A 21,296-nucleotide genomic window follows, 5' to 3' on the forward strand; every position below is an offset into this window, starting at 1 on the left:
TGAACTTGATAGTGATCAAACTGAAACAATAATTGAGAACAATCAATGTTATGTCACACAGGAGATAGCCAACATACTCAAAATATCCAAATAAAGCGTTGAAAATCATTTGCACCAGCTTGGTTATGTGAATCGCTTTGATGTTTGGGTTCCACATAAGTTAAGTGAAAAAACCTTCTTGACCATATTTCCGCACGTGATTCTTTACTGAAATGTAATGAAAACGTTCCGTTTTTAAAACAATTTGTGACGGGCGATGAAAAGTGGACACAATACCATGGAATGGAAGAGATCGTGGGGCAAGCAAAATGAACCACCACCAACCACACCAAAGGCTGGTCTTCATCCAAAGATGGGGATGTTGTGAATATGGTGGGACTGGAAGGGAGTCCTCTATTATGAGCTCCTTCCAGAAAACCAAACGATTAATGCCAACAAGTACTGCTCCCAGTTAGACCAACTGAAAGCGGCCCTCGACGAAAAGCTTTCAGAATGAGTCAACAGAAAACACATAATCTTCCATTAGGATAACGTAAGACCACATGTTTCTTTGATGACCAGGCAAAAACTGTTACAGCTTAGCTGGGAAGTTCTAACTCATCCGCCATATTCACCAGACATTGCACGTTCGGATTTCCATTTATTTCGGTCTCTACAAAATTCTCTTAATGGAAAAAATTTCAGTTCCCTGGAAGACTGTAAAAGGCACTTGGAACAGTTGTTTGCTCAAAAAGATAAAAAGTTTTCGGAAGATGGAATTATGAAGTTGCCTGAAAAATGGCAGAAGGTCATGGAACAAAAGGGTGAATACGTTGTTCAATAAAGTTCTTGGTGAAAATGAAAAATGTGTGTTTTATTTTTACTTAAAAAACTGAAGGCACTTTTTGGCCCACCCAATAGTTTGTAAGCTTGAGAGCACAGAATATGTCATATGTACATCTTTGGCTTAAATGGCATGCTAAAAGTGACGGTAGCATCATGGCAGCATAAGTTGTTCCTTTTTTCTCTCCACTTTGATTTAAAACTAATCAGACATCCATAACCAGAAAAGTAAGAAAGAAAGAGAGAGAGAAAGAGAGAGAGAAAGAGAGAAAGAAAGAAAGAAAGAAAGAAAAGAAAGAAAGCACCTCTGCACAGCATACGAAGACACCTGGGATATCCATCCATTTGTGCACCTGAAAGTGGATGGATTAGATTGCAGAGGAGGCGACTGAACAAGGGAAGTGACGTCGGATCTGGTGGCAGCAGAAGAGTGATGGCAGAGAAGGCAGAGGCCAGTCTGTCAGTGAGCTGGCACAACCTTTCCGGAAGAGGAGGTGGAGGATGAAGGCGGTGAGTGAGGGTCTGCCCAGCCACACGTGTTGCAACTCGAGGGACTAGTTGCTCTCTTTGAGGACACTCAGTGACTGAGGGAGATAAAGGACAGGGAAGTAGACAGACCACAAGAACTAAAGGAAGTCATCTTCTGTCTGCCCCAGGAGGCAACAGGACTGCCCATGGACATCTGGGACACCCCCGCCCCTCACCCCCACCCCGATTAAGAACCTTTCTACCGAGCTGTGGACACACTCAAAGTCCCAAGTAGTAAGTACACACCTCTCCAGGCTTTGCCACTACCTTTGCTTTATTTTTGTGTGTGTGCTCCCAACCTTAGGGGCAAGTCAGCTCCAGGAAGAGGAACACAAAACCTGTATTTGTAGCGCCACCTTCTGGAAAACAAAAGGAAGGCTCCTAATTATCAATCTGTTGAATTGTTAGAATCAAAGTAAATTAAGCCTTACCAAATAAGAAAGGCATTTGCTACTTCAAATGCAGCCAAAAAAAAAAAAAAAAAAAAAAAAAGCAGCAACAGAGGTACTTTTCATCAGACACCATGAACAGTCGTGGTAATATGGTAGTACAAAAAGAAAATGACAATTTTCCAGCAGTCGAACCCAAAAACATGGACTATTGCAATCTAAATAATAAAGAATATGAAACAGGTGTTATGAAGGAATTCAGTGAGCTACAAGAAAACTCAGAAAGACAATACAATAGACAATAACACTAAAAATGTAAGAGCATTTAATACCCCACTATTAGTAATGGATAGATTGTCCAGACAGAAAATCAACAAGGCAACGTTGGAATTGAACAACACTTTATAAGGAATGAATTTATGAGACATATACAGAATATTCCATCCAACAGCAATAGAATGCACATTCTTCTCAAGTACACATGGAACATTCTCCAGAACAGATCGTATGATAGGCCACAAAAAAAGATCTTAGCAAATTTAAAAAATTGAAATCATATCATCTATATTCTCTGACAACAATCCTATGAAGCTAGAAATCAATAAGGGAAAAGTGAGAAGGTCTACAAATATGTGAAAACAACACATTTCTAGACAACCATTGGATCAAAAGAGAAATCAAAGGGAAATAAAAAGTTGTCTCAACAAGTGAAAATGAAAATAAAACATATCAAATATTGCAGGATGCAGCAAAAGCAGTTCTGAGAAGAAAGTTTACAGCAATAAATATATATATTAAGAAATTGCATCTCAAATGAACAACTAACTTTACTCCTCAAGGAACTAGAAAAAGAAAAAATTTCTGCTCAAAGTTAGCAGAAAGAAGGAAATAACAAGGATCAGAATGGAAATAAACGAAATAGAGACCACAAAAGCATAGAAAGGATCAACAAAACTAAGAGCTGGTTCTTCAAAAAGATAAGCAAAATTGAAAAACCTTTGGCTAGCCTAAGACAAAAAAACGACTCAAATAAATAAAATTAGAAATGAAAGAGGAGATACTACAACTGATGCTACAGAAGTACATAGAATCAAGAGACTACTGTTGAACAATTCTATGCCAAAAAATTATATAATGTAGAAGAAATGGATACATTTCTAGAAGCTAACAACTTGCCAAGATTAAATCAGAAAAAAATAGCAAATCTGAACAGACAATGACAAGTAAAGAGATTGAATTGGTAATTTTAAAACTTCTAACACAGAAAATTCCAGGACCAGATGGTTTCACTTGAGAATTCTACCTAACATTTAAAGAGGTATGAACACCAGTCCTCCTCAAATTTTTCCAAAATGTTGAGGAACACTTCCAAACTCATTCTACAAAGCCAGCATCATTTTGATACCAAGACTAAATAAGGATACAAGAAGAAAGGAAAACTGTAGACCAATATCCCTCATGAATATAGATGGAAAAATTCTCAACAAAATATTAGTAAACTGAATTCAAGAACACATTGAAAGGAGTAGACACTATGTCCAAGTGGGATTTATCCCTGGGATGCAAAGACTATTCAATATATGCAAGCCAATAAATGTAATATATCATCACATCAATAAAATGAAAGATAAAAATCATATGATCATCTCAATAGATCCAGAAAAAGCATTTGACAGAATACATCTTTTCATGATAAAAACCCTTAACAGACTGGGTATAGAAAGAACATACCTCAACATAATATAGGCCATATATGACAAACCCAGCTAACATTATTCTTAATGTAGAGAAACTGAAAGCGTTTCCTCTATGATCAGCATCAAGGAAATAATCTCACCACTCCTACTCAGTATAGTACTGGAAGTTCTAGCTAGAGAAATTAGGCAAGACAAAGAAATAAAAGACATCCAAACTGGAAAGGAAGAAGTAAAACTGTCATTATTTGCTGATGATATGATCCTATATATAGAAAATCCCAAAGAATTAGTCCAAAACTGTTGGAGTAATCAACAATTTCAGTAAAGTGGCAGGATTTGAAATCAGACAGAAACCAATTGGATTCCTTTGCACTAATGATGAAACATCAGAAAAAAGAAAGTAAACCATCCCATTCACAATAGAATTAAAACCAATAAAAAATTTAGGAATAAATTTAATCAAGGAAGTAAAAGATATGTACAATGAAAACTACAAAACTTTGCTAAAAGAAAATGAGGAACACACAAAAAATGGAAAGGCATCCTGTGTTCCTGGATTGGAAGAATTAATATTGTTAAAATATCCATATTACCCAAAACCATCTACAGATTCAATGCAATCCCCACCAAAATACCAAAGGCATTCTTTACAGAAATAGAAGAAACAATCCTAAAATTTATGGATAAAGAGACAATCCTAAAATCTATGGGGACCCACAAAAGACCCTGAATGGCTAAAGCAATGCTGAGACAAAAGAACAAAACTGGAGGTATCACACCTCTGGATTTCAAACTATACTACAAAACCATAGTAATAAAAACAGTATGATTCTGGCACAAAAATAGACACATCGACCAATGGAACAGAATAGAAAGTCTAAAATTAAATCCCAGCATATATGGTCATCTAATATTCAACAAGGGAGCCAAGAATACTCAACAGGGAAAGGATAGTCTCTCAACAAATGGGAAAACTGAAGAAACACATGTAGAAAAATGAAATTGGACCCCTATCTCACAACACTCACAAAAATTAACCCAAAATGGATTAAAGAGTTAACTATAAGACCTAATACTATAAAACTAGAAGGAAACATAGGGAAAAAGCCCATCAGTGTTGGTTTTGGCAATAATTTTTTGAGCATGATGCCAAAAGCACAAGCAACAAAAGAAAAAAATTCACAAATGCAACTACATCAAACTCAAAAGCTTCTGTACAGCAAAAGAAACAATCAACTAAATGAAAGGACAACCTACAGAATGGGAGAAAAAACCACGTATCAGATAGGGGCTTAATATCCAAAATATATAAAGAGCTTAGTCAACTCAATAACAGAAAAGCAAACAGTCCAATTAAAAAATGGGCAGAAGAACTAAATAGTTATTTCTCTAAAGAAGACATTGAAATGGCCAACAGACACATAAAAAGATGCTCAACATGACTAATCATAAGGGAAATGCAAACAAAAACCACCATGAGATATCATCTCCCATCTGTTAAAATGGCTATCATCAAGAAGACAAGAGACAACAGGTGCTGTCAAGGATGTAGTGAAAAGAGAACCTCTGTATGTTGTTGGTGGGAATGTAAATTGGTCCAACCAGTATGGCAAACAATTTGAAGATTCCTCAAAAAATTAAAAATAGATCTACCACATGATCCAGGTATTCCACTTCTGGGTATATACCCAAAAGAAATGACTACAGGATTTTGACAAGATATATGCACTCCACATTTATTGCAGCATTATTTATAATAGCCAAGATTTGGAAACAACCCAAATACCCATAAATGGATGAATGGGTAAAAAAGATGTGGTGCATATGCACAATGAAATATTATTCAGCCGTAAGAAAGGAAGATACCTTCCCATTTGTGACAACATGGATGGACCTTGAGCACATTATGCTAAGTGAGGTAAGTCAGACAGAAAGACAAGTGCTATATTAGATCATTTATATGTGGAATCTAAAAAAATTAAACCCATAAAAAACAGAGAGTAAATGGTGGTTACCAGAGGAGGGGGGTGGCTAAGAATGATGGTGTTTAAGAGTACAAATGTGTAATGAGTAGTAAATAAGCCATAGAGATCTAATTCATATAATAGACAATAATATTATATTATAATTATGTAATATAAATATCACTATACTGTCCATCATATTACAATATGTAAATGTATCTATGTAATAAGCTATACACCTTAAGCTTAACAAAATGTTACATGTCAGATTTATTCAATAATAAATAAATGCCATACTAACACATAGTTTACATATAATAAGTATTTTTGAATTAATGAATAAGATATTGACAGACTGGTATTTTTTTCTTCCTGCAATCTACATAGATGCATCATTATGTAATAATGCAGTAATTATCATTATCATTTATTGAAAACATATTATTTACCAGTCTTCCAGTTTCTTTGTGATATGCCAACAAACATACCCATGATACACTATTATTGAAATTTTACAGAAGAAACTGAATTTTGGATTAAAAAACTTGCTTAAGGTAACCCAACCAGTAAGTGGCACAGTTAGAATTTGAGCTAAGGTCTTTCTTCAAAGCAAAAGTGCTGGCCAATATCCTAATATTTTAACTAGGTTAGGCCATAGTTCATGTTATATTAAATGGTCAAATTCCTTAGGGTTTAATGCCTAGATAAGTCTAATATTTCCCTTAAACTTGAAGACACTTTAATGCCATTTGTTAGTTTCTTCAATATTTTACATGTTTTTCAATGTACATTGTACCAAAATTCTATAAATAAATGTTTGTATTGAATACATAAAGGTAATACTTCCTCTTTCACATTGCCTTGGAGAAGCAGCAAATTCACATATTTTGTGGAAGTAGCATCAATCAGTTAACTGTTCAGAATGAAATTCTAAATGTGCTTACCTTTTTTGGAACAGTGATGACATTTGACAGTAAAATTTAACATTGGTAACCATTCGTCAATCCCTAACTTCAGCTTCTTGACTAAAGGGCCTTGTTTTCTGAAATTTTAAGGACCTTGTTTGTTTCAATGTAATTCTTCCTGAAATACACATCGGCACTCACAAGATGGTTTGCTATAGATCTCAAAAGTGCAAATATACCCAGAACCCAGGTCAAGGCTTTTAGAAGTGTAAATTGCTTGTATTTTCTTTTCTGTAAATTGCCTGTGTTTTGCTGCTTTTCAATTGGGTTGTTTAATTTTTTCAAAGTTTCTTTTCTTTCCCTCAAATATAGTGACAACAGCACAGTCTTTGGTTTTCCTGTTTATGGCATTCCTAGTTTATGAAGACATGACAGATCTTAGAAATTTACTGCACGTCTGTCCTGAAATTTGTTTTATCATTCCCATTATAGTTTTACTACCATGTGTATGTGTATGCACTTCTAACGAACATTCCTGAAGTTGTGTGACTTTTGAAACTCTTACAAATGAAAGTTTTCTGTATGTGTTCAAAGACCAAATTGTTTCCTTCTGGCCATATACACAAGTGCCTATTGTACTGCATTCTCACAGTACTCAGTATAGTGAGAAATTTTTGTTTTTTGCTATAGATGTTGATGTTTTTCCACATCTTCATCTTCATTTATTGTTATTAGGTGATGGGTGCTATTTTATGCCACACAATTCCAATATTATATTTGGAAATGGCTTACGTGCATTTTTCCTCTTGCCCTTTTTTCCTTGCTTTTTCTTCCCTTTTACTTCCCTCCCTTCTCCTGTTCTCATCCTTCCTCTTCCCCTTCAGGGGAAGTGATGGTTAAGAATGCAGCCTTGAGAGCTAGACTACCTAGAATCAAATCTCCCCTCTGACACCCACCAATGTGTGACCTTGGGCATATCGCTACACTTCCCTCTGCCTCAGTATCTTCTGCTGTCAAATGGGCATATTTATTTACTTCATCGAGATGTGAAAGGATTATATGTAAGTTAACTCAGCGGTATGTAAATGCTAGGAACAGTGCTAGCACATAAAGTATTAATTTGTTTAAGATATTATTATTCTTTTCTCTACTTCTTTCAATAGGTTCATTCAGAGATCTGCCTGTCTATTACCCATAATCACCCCAGGACTCAAGTTACTAAGAGCATGGGGGTTCCTGTTGGGTTCTCAGCAACTCTGTCATCCTAAAATGGAGAGAGATGTCCACGCAGTGAAAGGTGTAGTGAGGGAGCTTGCAAATGGCATTCTTCACAGAGATTAAATGTGACAGGTGACATGCTGTCCCCCAGAGGAAGCAGCTCTGGGAGGACAAAGGTTGAGTATTAGGAATAACATCCATTATCTCTCTAGACCCACTGAGAGAGTCATGTGGGACAAAATAGACAAGATGACTGCCTTTTGCGTCTTAGAGTTTAGTGGAAAGACCCTCATTAAACAATTACATATGATTGTGTTAAATGTTATGAAGAGCTATGAGGGTGTGTAATGGAAAGGCCTCATGGATTCTGGGAATTCAAGGAAGGCTCCATGGAGGAAAGGACTTTAAGCTGTTGTCTCTCCCACGTGCAGTCTAATAATTTGAGCCAAGAATACAGTTTATACATGTCTCTGCTATTATTTTGTACCTGAAGGGCAAACATACAGCAATAACAAAACTTTCTTTTCTTCTAATTGTCTAGTGTGTCCTCACTCAGTTATTTCCAGCTAATTTTATTGCATCATACGGTAATCTTATCATGGTGCCTTCCATTATCTGGTAAAGTGAGTGACTATTCTCTTGTGTAGTTTTTACAGTTTGTTCTTCACTTCTACTACCCTTTATGCGACTTGATGCATAATTTTTGTTCCTGTCTCTGCTTTTGTAGATCCTTTTCAGTCAGGCTTTCTAGGTAACTCTCTTTCCTGCTTATCTAGTAGATAATCTGTCTATTTGCTTCTTTAACTATTTGTCACTGACAGTTTAATTGCTAATCCTATTTGCTTTCTCAGCCAACTTCACAGTATTATTTGAAATATTTTTCCCATTCTGTTTTTGTTCTAATTATATAAATTTAATGAAATCTATATATTTAACGTACAACGAAAACAAAAAAATAGCCTAAGAAAACACAATTCTTGAGAGAATTTTTTAAAAAGTAAAAAATAAGTGACTAGCAATTCTTTATTCATTCAGCAAACATAAAGTGCAAAGTGCCAGCCAGCCTTCTAGGAGAGAGATTACTCTGTGGTCTACAGTAATTGCCCTAAGCAACATGACTTTATCAGATGGGGATGGAGAGGGAGAATTGTAATGACTGAAAAAATTAAGATGGAGATCTGTCCTGACTAAACCTTTTCTTCCTATAAGTCAGTAAAATCTAAAGAATGAATTTCTTATCTCTTTTTAAGGCCTATGGCCCTGGCCCCTGCCTCCTTTAACTGAAATGTATGTTCTAAGAACTCTATCTAGAATAGGTAAAATGACGGATTCATTTTACTTAGAGGCAATTCATTTAACTGATGTAGTAAGTGAAATATGCAAGGATTTTTATCTTGCATAATATGTGTAGTGGCATTTAAACAGTAAATTCAAATAATTATGTTTTTAAAATAATGACAAAATAGCACATTGCTTTTTAAATTTCCTTATAAAAACCACTGGTGAATTAATTAGTTGCAAATAGGTGATTATAAAAGTAAAAAAAAGTAAAGCTGTTGAAAGCACATGGCCTCTTAGAGAAAGGTTAATTTTTGAAACATAGCTTATAATTTCTGGAATACTTGCTTTAGTATTTTAATTTTATTTAAAATGACATTTGAATTATAATTATCATTTTCAAAGAAATTAAAAATTAAGTTTAACAGGTTGATTTGCTTTAGAATTATATTAGTCACTAATGAAATGCTTAAAAAAATTTCTTTTTAGCGTTGTGGATATATTTCGAAAAAAGGAGAATGATGCAGCAGTTAAAATCCAGAGCTGGTTTCGAGGATGTCAAGTTCGAGCATATATCAGGTATATTGATTTTGTCATGGAACCTCAGATATATCATAAAAATATACTCCTTAGAAAATGTAATTTATTCATGTGGTTCTTATTGCAAATAATTTTTTATTTTACTTGTAATGAAGTTAATAAATTATATGATGTCCTTTAAAGACATAACTCTTTTTGGTCATATTTTCTCACATATAAAGAAAGTAAATGATGTTGACCATATCTCTTTTAAAAATTCTCAATGTCATAAATATACTTGATCAGTTTATTTTCTTCAAGTTCCATAGGATGTGACAAATGATTGGACTTGTATTTTTATAGCAATGAATTTATTGACTGGTAAGAAAGAAAAACAAAACAAAACAAAAAGAAGCTATTCCAATCCTCTCCAACGTGTTGATAAATAAAGGCAAATGACACCAAAATGATGTCATTCTGATTACAAAGAGACTGCAGTTGATCCCTAGCTTAACTGTTTCCACTTTTTGTTCAGTGCTCAAATTTCCCTCAGTTTCTCATCAATTCTGAAAAATATTGCCCTGGAAGAATATGACTAATCCATAATAACTCAGATGGTCAGCTAGGGGTTATACTGTATACTTCCTTATATTTACTAGTAGGAGCCAGACATGCAAATAAAAGCATGAAGATGACGGTTCTCTTTTGGCCACTATACCAAATAGGAACATGGGAGCAGAGAGTATTTTTTAATTCAGCAGACTAAAATGACTTTAGCTAAGATAGACTGAGTAATATAAGTATGAAAAAGGGAAGTGTTTCTTGACCTCACAAATTATTTCAAAGTACTTATAGTAATTCATATCAATAGTGCCTGGCTTATTTCTTAACATGTCACTATGACCTGTTTTACATAGTCTTTTTAAAAATATATTTCAATATTTCATTGCATTCTTCTTTCTTTTCAATTTTCTTTTGACTTATTTATTTTTACTGAAGTAATTTACAATATTAGTTTCATATTAATTTAATAGCGATTCAAAATTTTTATAGATTATATTCCATTTATAGTTACAAAACATTGGCTGTATTCCGTGTGCTATACAATATATCCTTGTAGCTTATTTATTTTATACAGAGTAGTATCTCTTAATACCCTATCCCTATCTATTTCCTCCCTCTTCCGTCACCCCACTGGTAACTACTAGTTCATTCTCTATATCTGCGAGTCTGTTTCTTTTTTGTTATATTCACTAGTTTGTTTTATTTTTTAGATTCCACATATAAGTGATAACATATAGTATTTGGCTTTCTCTGTCTGACTAATTTCCCTAAGCATAATACCCCATGTTGTTGAAAATGGCAAAATTTCATTCTTTTTTGTAGCTGTGCAGTATTCCATTGTGTGTGTGTGTGTATACATACATATATACATATATATATGTGTGTGTGTGTGTGTGTGTATATATATATGTGTGTGTATATATATATATATATATATATCTTCTTTATCCATTCATGTGTTGATGGACACATAGGTTGCTTCCATATCTTGGTAATTATAAATAATGCTGCTATTGAATATTGGGGTACATGTATCTTTTCAAATTAGTGTTTTTGTTTTCTTTGGATATATATACCCAGGAATGGATTGCTGGATCATATGGTAGTTTTTAGTTTTTTTAGTTAGATCATATTTTTAAGTTTTTTGGGAACCTTCATACTGTCTTTAAAAGTACATGTAAACTCGGCTTTGAATTTGATTTCTTGAACTGTGAAAAGGAATATTCTAAGCAAAAATTGAAGATATATCATTGTTTCAGTGAAAGCATACTAATAAGCATATTTTTCACCCAGGTACTTACACAGGGTAGCAACAATTATTCAGAAACAATGGAGAGGTTACTTAGGCAGACAACATTATCAACTAATTGTGAAGGTAAATATAAAATTTATATATGTTAGCACTTGAATTATTCAATTTGTTGTAACTAATTCACTTTAGTCACATTTACATGTAGTTTTGAAGTTATTGATAATATTTATATGAGAACAAAATTGGGTTTAATTTTTAGAACGAGAATTCTTCTCAGAAGCCTTTGCTGATTTTTCCATGGAGAATTGATGACTCATTTCTTTATACCCAAACTATACTAGATATTTTATTTTTGTTAAAGTACCGTTCACAGCATATGCATTTGTATGTATTATTTGTTGAAGAGTCTCTATTTTCTAGACGGTGAGCTCTTTCAGAGTAAGCACTGTAACTTGTTCATCTTTGGTCCACCAACATTTAGACCAATCCCTGGCCCATTGCACTGTCAGTAAACATTGGTTGAAGTGCCCCAAATTAATTCTACAAAATAAAAACGTAAGATAATTTCTCTCTGTGCTACTTATCATTTCCTATAATTGACTCTTGGGAGTTTTTGAAGATTGCCTTAATAAGTATAGCAGAACACAATCATCTATATCCCCTGATAGACTTGCAGAAGTATGAGATAACATGCCAACTTATACTTCAGTTTAATGATTTCAGAAATTAAGAAAAAAATAATTTTTTGATACAAAATGAGGAGGTTTATAATCATTTGCCTACTTCACAAGTTTCCTGATTTGTTACTATTTTCTACTATAATAGTTTAAATTTGTTCTTCATTTATTCTTTATTAGAGGCATCTAAGTGAAATTAAAAGATATAGAGAGGGGAAAGAAAAAAAAAGTAGACAACTAAATGATAAGAGTTCACCTTTGGCAAGAAAAGTTTAAAACATGTTAATAAAATACAGGGACTGCTTGGAGGAAGAGCCTAATACTTTAGATTTAATGAAATAAATAAGTATTTAAAAAAAAATGCTGGCACGAACTTTTTACAAGTTTTGGATCTCTCTTACAGTTAGATTTAAAATCACTGTGATGCTCTTATAAAGCAGATCTGATGTCCCTACAGGGGAACCCATTTTAGTGATAACTTCTCTAAATGACATGATTCTCTCAAGTTAAGCTCCTATTTTAATACTATACGTTCCCACTTAATTAATATGTCACTTAAGATTTTTAAAATCCACCAAAACCAAAGAAAAGTTTATTCTTTTAATTTAACTGGCTGAATAGCCCACTTACATGTCTGCAACAAACTTAAAGTATCTTTCATTAATTTTGTTAATTGTTAGCATGGGTTTTCTTGTCTAGAACACTAATCTCTTGCATCATTGACATTTCAGACTACTTAAAAAGTAATTTTTAAGTTTTGAAATAATTTCAGATTTACAGAAAAGTTGCAAAAATAGTACAAAGAATTCCCCTATATTCTTTACGCAGATTTCTTCACTAAAGTGAACAAATTTACTTTATCATTTTCTTTTACCCCTCTATACATATTTTTGGTCTTTTTTCTATGGTTATTTTGAATCATTTGAGACAAAGTTGCAGAAGTGGTGCCCCTTTCCTCTCAATTCATCAGTGGATATTTTCTACATAACCATATTAAAATGATCGGAATCAGGAAACTGACATCTGTACAATACTATTATCTAATCTTTAGACTCTATTCACATTTCACTGATTTTCCCAATAATGTCATTTATAGCAAAAACATCTTTTCCAGGGTAAAAACCAGGATTTCACATTGTACCTAGCTGTTGTTTTTCTTTAGTCACCTTTAATACGTTTGGTCTGTCTTTGCTTTTCATGACCTTGATGTTTTTGAAGAATATAGACTATTTTTCAGATTATTCCTCAGTTTTGGTTTGGTTATGTTTCTTCATTGTTAGATTGAGGTTATGCCTTTTTTCTAGAAATACATCTCAATACATCATGTTAGGAACCATATGTCAGTTTGTTGCATGGCAGTTAATGCTAAATTTGATAATTTAACACACTTACACTGTAGACTTGCTATTTTTATCTGTGAGGCAATGTTTTAAGACTGGGTATATATCTTCTTCCTCATCAAAAATTTTTACCCTAGGTTTAGCATCTAATGATGGATCTTACCAGAATCAATTATTATTATATTTGTCAAATAGTGATTTTCTAATTTTGTCATTTCATCTACGTTTATACTTGTTAGCATTTTAGCATAAGAAAGGACCTTTTTTCCTCTTTCTTCCTTTCTTCCTTCCTTTCTTTCCTCCTTCCTTTCTCTTTCTTTCTTTCTTTCTTTCATTCATCAGTTTTAACTCATGAATTCCTATTTTATTTAATGGGTTATAATAAATTATCACTAATTGATTTGGTGCTAAAATTTTCCTAGATTTGGCCAGTAAGAGCTCCTTCAAGTCAGTTTTTAATAGAATCAGATTACCTAAACAGGATGATCAAAAATTTAGTTGTTTTCTATGGAGTAATGAGCGTTTTTAGCCCTATTGTTTATTATTATTCATTAGTGGTTGGAGACCTATATCTTTGTGTAGACAAGACAGGAGCGTATACTTATGTATATGTCATTCCATGAACACTGTGACTTAACTTTCATTGCTGCTATTTCCGCTCACAAGCCACCATTCAGATGGTTATGAATTGACACCTCCTTTTAATCAAACATATAAAAGTGTATACATTTCAGTGACTATTGTCAAAATATTCAACTTTGGAATCTATATTTGTTCTAATGGTGTTGGAGTTGCTGAAAAAACGTCTTTAAAAGTTCAAGTAATGAGCCACCCAAGAAAATTGTTTGTTACTTTAGTGTCTCAACTAGGTTTGGTCAAAAAGAGTATTGCTCAGCATCGTCGCCAAGTTATTCTCCAGATTTGCATCTAATTATCTTTGGGCTCTTGAAAAAAATTAAAAATGGAGATTTTCCTCAGTTAGATTGGTTCTTGATGGTTTTTAAATCTATTAATCTGTAAGGTATTTCAGAACAGGTCCGTTTTATTTATTTATCTGTTTTTGCCATTGAATGCACATAAGGATTCGATGAATAACATAATCTGATCTCAGTACATAATTATTGAATGAGATTAAAATAGCTGACATTGACTGGTTGACTAGTGAAAGTGAAATATTGTACTAAGCATTTTGTATACTTAATGTATATACCAACTAAAGTCTTATACCAGTCCTGTGAATACTATCACCATTTAATAGATGAGGAATTTTAGGCTCAGAGATAGTTACTTCCCCAAGGATACACTGTTAGTGATAAGTGCAGAAAAGTTCAAACCCAATTGGGTTTGATTCCAAAACCTTTATATATAGGTCTGATAGGCAGTGTAATCTCAGTCATTATTGGAGGTTTCCCTTCTCTGGTTTATACAGAAGTCCTGTGAGACTTAAGTAGTGCCAACATAGCAGAGATTCTTACCTTTGTCGAGTCTTCATTCATAAGATGTCTATTGTCTGAGCTCGTGTGTTTGATCCTTCAGGATTCATCCTTGGAGGACTCCATGGCTACTGGGCCACATAAAGGGAAAGGGAATTTTTGCCAAAACTGATATCTTCCCTAGTGCTTAGAATCCTGTCTCTTCCACAGCTGCCACCAAGTTTATCCCTAGAGTTTTAGCCACCTCTCAGAAGCAATAAGAATTCCCAGTGTCATATTTTCTTATTAGAAAAGCTAACACCCCGCTCTTTCCCAGGCATGTGGAATATTTACTCCGTTTTTTCTCTTTTTCTGCTCACACCTCTCCTCTTATCATCCCCGCACACCCTCCGTGTAATTTCTCAGAGCTCAGATTTTAGAGCAGCAAAGCCAGGGATGGACAGTCACATATAAATGGACTGAAGCAAAAATGCATAAAAGGACCCGCTACTTTCGTGGGTTGGGGATTGGGCCATGACTTAAGGATAGTGTTTGGATCTACATTAATTATCCTGTCACACACATAGTCCTATAGTAATTGTTGACACCACCATTTCCAAATTTATTCTGCATAAATTTTTGTTTTTGCCTAACAGCTATATATCAATACAATAATAATAAAAATGCCATATAGTATATATTAGGCTACAAAATGAATGGTATAGTTAGCAATTTTAAAACTTTAGTAACAGTTGCTGTTACTAAAATGTAGCAAAATTTTTAGCCCTGTATATAAAATAAGTACAAACAGTGCAGCTATTTTGGAAGCTGAAGAAACAGAACTGCTTGGTCTCTTTCTCTGTGGCCTCTGTTGTCATCTGAGCCACCAGAGCATGATCTGAAAGCCACTGATTTTAATTTGCTTGTCTGGGGAAGGATCACAAAAAACTGATGATATTAACTGCCTGGGGGGAAGAGAACTTGAGGAATAAGCATAGGAAGTAGACTTTTTACTGTAAACTCTTTGGTAGCTTTTGAATTTTAAACACTGTGAATATATTATCTGTTAAATAAATTAATTAAAAAGGAAAGTCAATTTAAAAGTTACTCCCCCCAACAAACACACACAGGCAAGTAATAAGCGCTCAGGTGAGAAGTTAATGCTATCTCCAAAAGTCTAAGAGGTGAGACTTGCACTGAACCTCGGGCCTCAGTAGACTGTAGCCTGGGGAGTGGGAAGGCCATTTCGGTTAGGAACAGCGTGAATGAAGGTCTGAAACTGGGAATGAGCATGGTGTAACAGGAAATGGTGCGGATGTTGATCTAGGTGGCTCAGAGTATTTGAGGAGTAGCGGCAGGTTGGTAAGGAGCTGAATGTGACTTTAGTAAAATAACTTCCTACATTTTTAAAGGACTTTCTTGTTTAAACACATGTTTTACATTCATTGTTTCATATTTTCCAGTAACAGTCTGTCAAGTAGAACATGCAGGTGTTTTATCTTCATTTTATAGGTGGAGACATGGAGGCTCAGGGTGATTAGATGATGGGCCTAAGGTTCTCAGTTCCTGATCCCTGCAGATCCATATGCTAAGTACCTACTAAAAGTCTTCTCTGGAGGTCCCTCAGTTACCCCCAATCTGTTCCTCCTTCTATATTCCTTTATTCAGGTAAATGGTACAACCATTCAGCTGGAAATCCACAGTCATCCTTGACTCCCCACCACCTTCTTTTCCCCACCCTCTTTCTCATCAGTCATCAAATACTTTGCATTGTCCCTCAGAAAATCTCTTGATTCCAACCTAAACTTGATAATTTCACTCCCATACCCACAGTCCTCACTGTAGCGTACAGCACAAAATTCATACTCTTCAACATGACAGGTCACGTTTTCATAGTCTCATGATTGCTTATCTAACCTCACGTCTTGCTAAACCTGTATAAACATATTCTGGACACATTAAACCACTTTCCATGATACACCAAGATACGCCATGCCCTACAGGTTTTTTGCAAATGCTGTTTACTCTGCCTGGAATGCCCTTCTTCACTCTGACCTGCCTCCCATTGGTCTGAATACCTATTCATCCTTCAAGACTTTACTTAGGATTAACCTTCCGGATCTCCTGAGGCTGAGTATAGAATGGTAGGAGACTGCAGATACTAGGTGTGCCTTCCTCATGCTTTACTCCTGTAGGTGTTTGTGTCACTGTGACCCATTTGTTTATTTACATCTCTTATTTGACTGGGAGCTCCTGAGTTGCAATGACTATTCTATTTATTATATCTCAAACGATCACAGTAAATGTCACATAGAAAGCCTGTAGAATTTTTTGCTAACTGGATAAATTCATAACTCACCGGGATATAAGTTGGAAGGCTTCGCTATGGTCAACCTAGCTGGTGATTGGTATCCACGTGTGCCAAAAATTCTTCCCTACCCGCCTCCTCATAAAAGAATGATTCCTCCCCGTCTCATTGATTTTGGGCTAAGCCATGTGTTGTGAGCCATAGCCACAGGGAAACTTAGCCCACGTGTAATGTGAGTAAGAAATAAACTTTTTGTTTTATAAGCTAGTAAGATAGCTGCATTTTTTATCTCAGCAAAGCTGATTAATGGTTGTAATGACAACAAAAGCATGGATGTTGATAAGAAAACATTCTGAATGGGACACTCAGTGAAGCTTTTACAAAAAGATGCTGTGAGATTTTGAGTTTGTGGTGATGTTAGGACACCTCCATGTGGTGGTGTCTTGTAAGGCAATTTTGCTATCTCTCGGAAGAGTGTCTGGCACATTATAATTAGCACTCAACAAAAGCTTATTAAAGAGGACTTTTAGATGAAGAGTCAGAGCTGGAGATAAAGGTTTTAGAGCCATCATTATAAGATGGCAGGATTTTCTACCTGATGGAAAAGTATCTGAGCAGTAGAGCAGAGGGCCAAGGATTGAGGCTTGTGGAATGCATTAGTAGGATTTAGGCAGAGGAAGGGAGTTATAGGAAGATAACAGAAAAACAGAGACACAATATCACAGGAAGCAGAGGAGAAAACTGTTAGAAAACTTGGAGTTATCAACAGTCTCACGTGTGGCAAAGGTCAAACAAAGTGAACTGTGGAAAGTCAGAAGTCCTAGGATCTCTTTAGATAAGTTCTGTATTTTAGACAGCCTCCCTCAAAATTCTACTATACGAGAATATTTCTATCCAGCTTTTAAATAATTCTCACAGCAACACCAGTCAACTTATCCAGTCCTATAGTGTTATACGTTCTCCACGATGGTGCCCTCACTAACCCACGATAACAGAGCCATTCCAGTTTTCTTTTCTGATTTGATTCTCTTTTGCTTCCTGGATGACTATTGTTTTTGTTTATTTTAATTTTCAATGTCCATTCAGGTCTTCCTGCTGACTTTCATGCTGCTGTATCTGGCGACATAGCCCAAATTTGTCCATCGTAGGGACCGAGGACTGTTGATTCACAACCTCAAAAACCTTTCCCTGTTAGTGAGGATGTGCTCTGATTCTTCTTTTTTATTAACAATGGATTTCTAGTCACCTGGTGTGTGTGTTCAGTGCACGTGCATCCCAGACCTCCTGAATTCCTGCTATGATTTTACTGCAACCTGCACTTCCCATTGGATACTCAAATGGTCCTACTGTTTTGGTCCCCTTCTTGTTTTCAACTGTATAATGTTCTATATAGCTTGTCCTTACCACTTTTTGCTTTATTTCATAAATGGTGAAGTGAAAATAGTTATTTCTGTAGGCGATAGTACCAGAAAAATGTTCAAATATTTCATCTGCCTCTTTCGGAAAACTAACACTTTGAGCGTTACCTGAGTGAATTCATCAATATAACCTAATAGGACAGCTGTATGCATCTTGTTATCCTTTTCAATTTCCCCATTATATAGTTTATATGATGTTTAATATCAAGTACACTATTTTTAGTCACCACACTCTGAGAGCAGCTACCCTGATATACGTGATTAATTCTATATGCATTATTGTGAAATAAATATATATAACTGTAGTTCTAAACAGCTCAATGTTATGTTTTTAAATTGAGATCATTCGGTGAATAACATATATATGGCACCACATTAACAGAACTTGGTTAAAACTTTTTGTTAAAGTATATTAATAGCCTCTGGTAGAACTGATTAATTTATAAAGATAATTCTCATTAAAAATAGATTATTCTTCAAATTATAAAAATAATTTAATTTATTGCTGAAAAGGCTCACAGTACTTATATACTACTTATCATTTTACTGCTCTTCTCACAAAGTTTTCATATTTGATTAGTATTTGAAAGAGTAACAATGGAAAGAAATTCTATTAACTTTAAATGGAACAAAGGATATCATCTGCTATCAAATCCCATTTTGCGTTGTCATGATAAATACCAGCAGGTTTGTTTTTGAATGGATAGTTAAAATACATAAAATTTCAGTCATTATTTTTAAAACTGATGAGTTTGACACAGTTGCTTGTACGTACATTTTTATTTCTCTTCATTAGATAAATGAATGTTCCTTCTATAGCCCAACTCTCTTTATAAATCTCTTTATAAGGCTTCCAAATCAGTTATATGTTAATGAGGCAACATTTATCACTCTTTAGTGTTAGAGCAGAAAACTGAAACATAATCTATTTTTTCCCCTCAGGATCTGGCATTTTAAATAAATACCAAAGGCTGGATAACTTAAGACTCTGACTTTTCTAATATAAATTTAAAACTTTACTAACATATTTTCATTATAATAATATGATTTAGATTTAGTTTACTTGCTTTTAAAGATTACATTAATAATAACGGTGAAAAATAATATAATTGGCTTTTAATTTTTTGCGTGTGTGGAAGACGGAAGGTTATTTTAACAATCGGCTGTTGATAGCGACCAGATTGGTATCAGTTGCCAGCAAACAAGGCAAAGCATATGTACAAAATACTCATGATTATTTGATAATAAATCATTTTAATGATCATACTCAAAATTATGAAATGAGGATGGCACTGAAGTGGAAAATAACAAAGGCACAGGCTCCCCAGATCTGTTATCCATATGTGCATGGCTTCTAAAGTTTCCAGAGTCATCACTTTGATGCAAATATTTCCTCTGTATTGCCCAGTCTAGCAAATAAAGCCAGTTGATCTGGTCAAGTTCATATAGATGTATTACTCAAATTTATTATAAGTATGTATTACTTTAAATGTTCTGTTTTTGAAAATGATTGACCATTTGAAACTCCGGTTTTCTTGGTTTCCAACCTAAATGCTCAACAATAGTGGAAAGATTAGTTAATTTATGATATGTTCATTAACAAAATATCAATGTAGCCATTGTATATAAACATACGTGAAGAAGGAACTTGAAACTGAGGAGAAGGACATACCTGTACTAGATCTGTCTACTAGGTGGAAAAGCCTTTAATAGAAATTAAGCCATCAGGGATTTAAGGAGAAGAATTTGCAATCTGAGTTTAAGACTTAAGAGGAGAAACATTTCTAGTTCACAGGGTCTGGAACATGGCTATGGGAAGTGGATGTCATTGCGACTGGGAAAGGCAGGCAATAGTGAGAGCAGGTAATTGAGTGTGTTGTATATGTGAATTTGAAAAGCCTCAAGATATGGCAGGAGTTGTGGTGAAGAATAAGACCTTTAGCTTGGTGTCAAAACGTTTAGAGCGTATTATTGGAGTAGGTCAGGGGAGGCGAGGAGGGGAAAGGAGAGTGTACCTAGAGACCTGAGGACGGGTGACAACACCAAAAAGGGAGAGAGAGTGATAAATGTGAAAAGCTTGAGAGTAAACTGAGGGTTTTTGTTCTTTGGGTTTTTGTCGTGGTAGTTGTTGTTGCTTCTAAAGGAGTACTTCCTGCTGGTTTGAAATGGTTTGAAAGTATCTACTGGAGCCGAGAGAATGCCAGCAGCTTCTTCCAGTTGCTGTTCCTTAGACTGGGGGAGAAAAGGTGGTTTCTCCTATGAATGTTTGTGAGAACAGCAGGAGACAGAGGATTTGGACAGCTAGGAAAGGATGATTAAGACATTTTAGGCAAGGGGAGTAGTAGGACGTGAAGAAGAAAAGATAAAAATTTGATCAGATTGAGGTTTAAAGGAGTGGCGTGGTGGGAGATAATTGGAGAACAAAATTGGGACCTGGTGCGGTGAGCTTTGAATATCACTTGACCTCTAAGAGTGTGGTTCTAACCTATCCCCACCCCCGCCTCTGCACTGTAGTTCACCTGGTAGAAAAAACGGAAACTCAGAACATGAGACATGCTCCCATCTATATCATGGTCCAATCCCATTGAACAGCAGCCCTGTCCAAAAGGTCCACATGGATACTGACCACTCAGAAAATCGTTTTTAAAAGGAATACAACTTCCAGAAAAAATTTCAGAAGCCTTCTGAAAATTGAGCTAGGTGACATGACAAGGGCCATATGGCGAACAAGTGGTTTATTTAGTGTTCAAATGCTGTTTTTCATCCCAGGAATTCTTCCTACTCTATCTTCTCTCCCTGTTTTCTTTCTCCCTCTCCCTCTCTTTTCCCCTTCCTTCATTTAGTCAACAAATAGTTGGGAAACATCTATAATTGAGCATCATGTTTTCATTACATTGAAACTATCATCTTTTATGCTTGATTTTCACCCCAGATCTTTAGTCTTCCTCTTTAAAATAGACTTGGTACCTTAATGATAAAATAGGAAATTAATATATAGTAAGGAA

At 34.8% G+C, this 21,296-nt stretch overlaps 1 protein-coding gene across 3 annotated transcripts in view; it reads left to right on the forward strand.

Annotated features, from left to right (window-relative positions):
- SPATA17 (spermatogenesis associated 17) overlaps positions 1–21,296 on the forward strand; it is a 193,913-nt gene that overhangs the window by 16,758 nt on the left and 155,859 nt on the right. Inside the window, exons 2-3 of one of the 3 annotated variants that reach the window (XM_082427491.1) lie at positions 9,291–9,380; positions 11,178–11,259. In XM_082427491.1, coding sequence (XP_082283617.1) covers positions 9,291–9,380; positions 11,178–11,259 — 172 coding nt within the window. Of the gene's footprint in view, positions 1–9,278; positions 9,381–11,177; positions 11,260–21,296 lie in introns of those variants that run through there. The other 2 variants (XM_082427492.1, XM_082427493.1) reach the window with 2 other exon arrangements.

This window comes from Balaenoptera physalus, assembly GCF_965194825.1.
Source record: "Balaenoptera physalus genome assembly, chromosome: 1".
NCBI classification, from domain to species: Eukaryota; Metazoa; Chordata; class Mammalia; order Artiodactyla; family Balaenopteridae; genus Balaenoptera; species Balaenoptera physalus.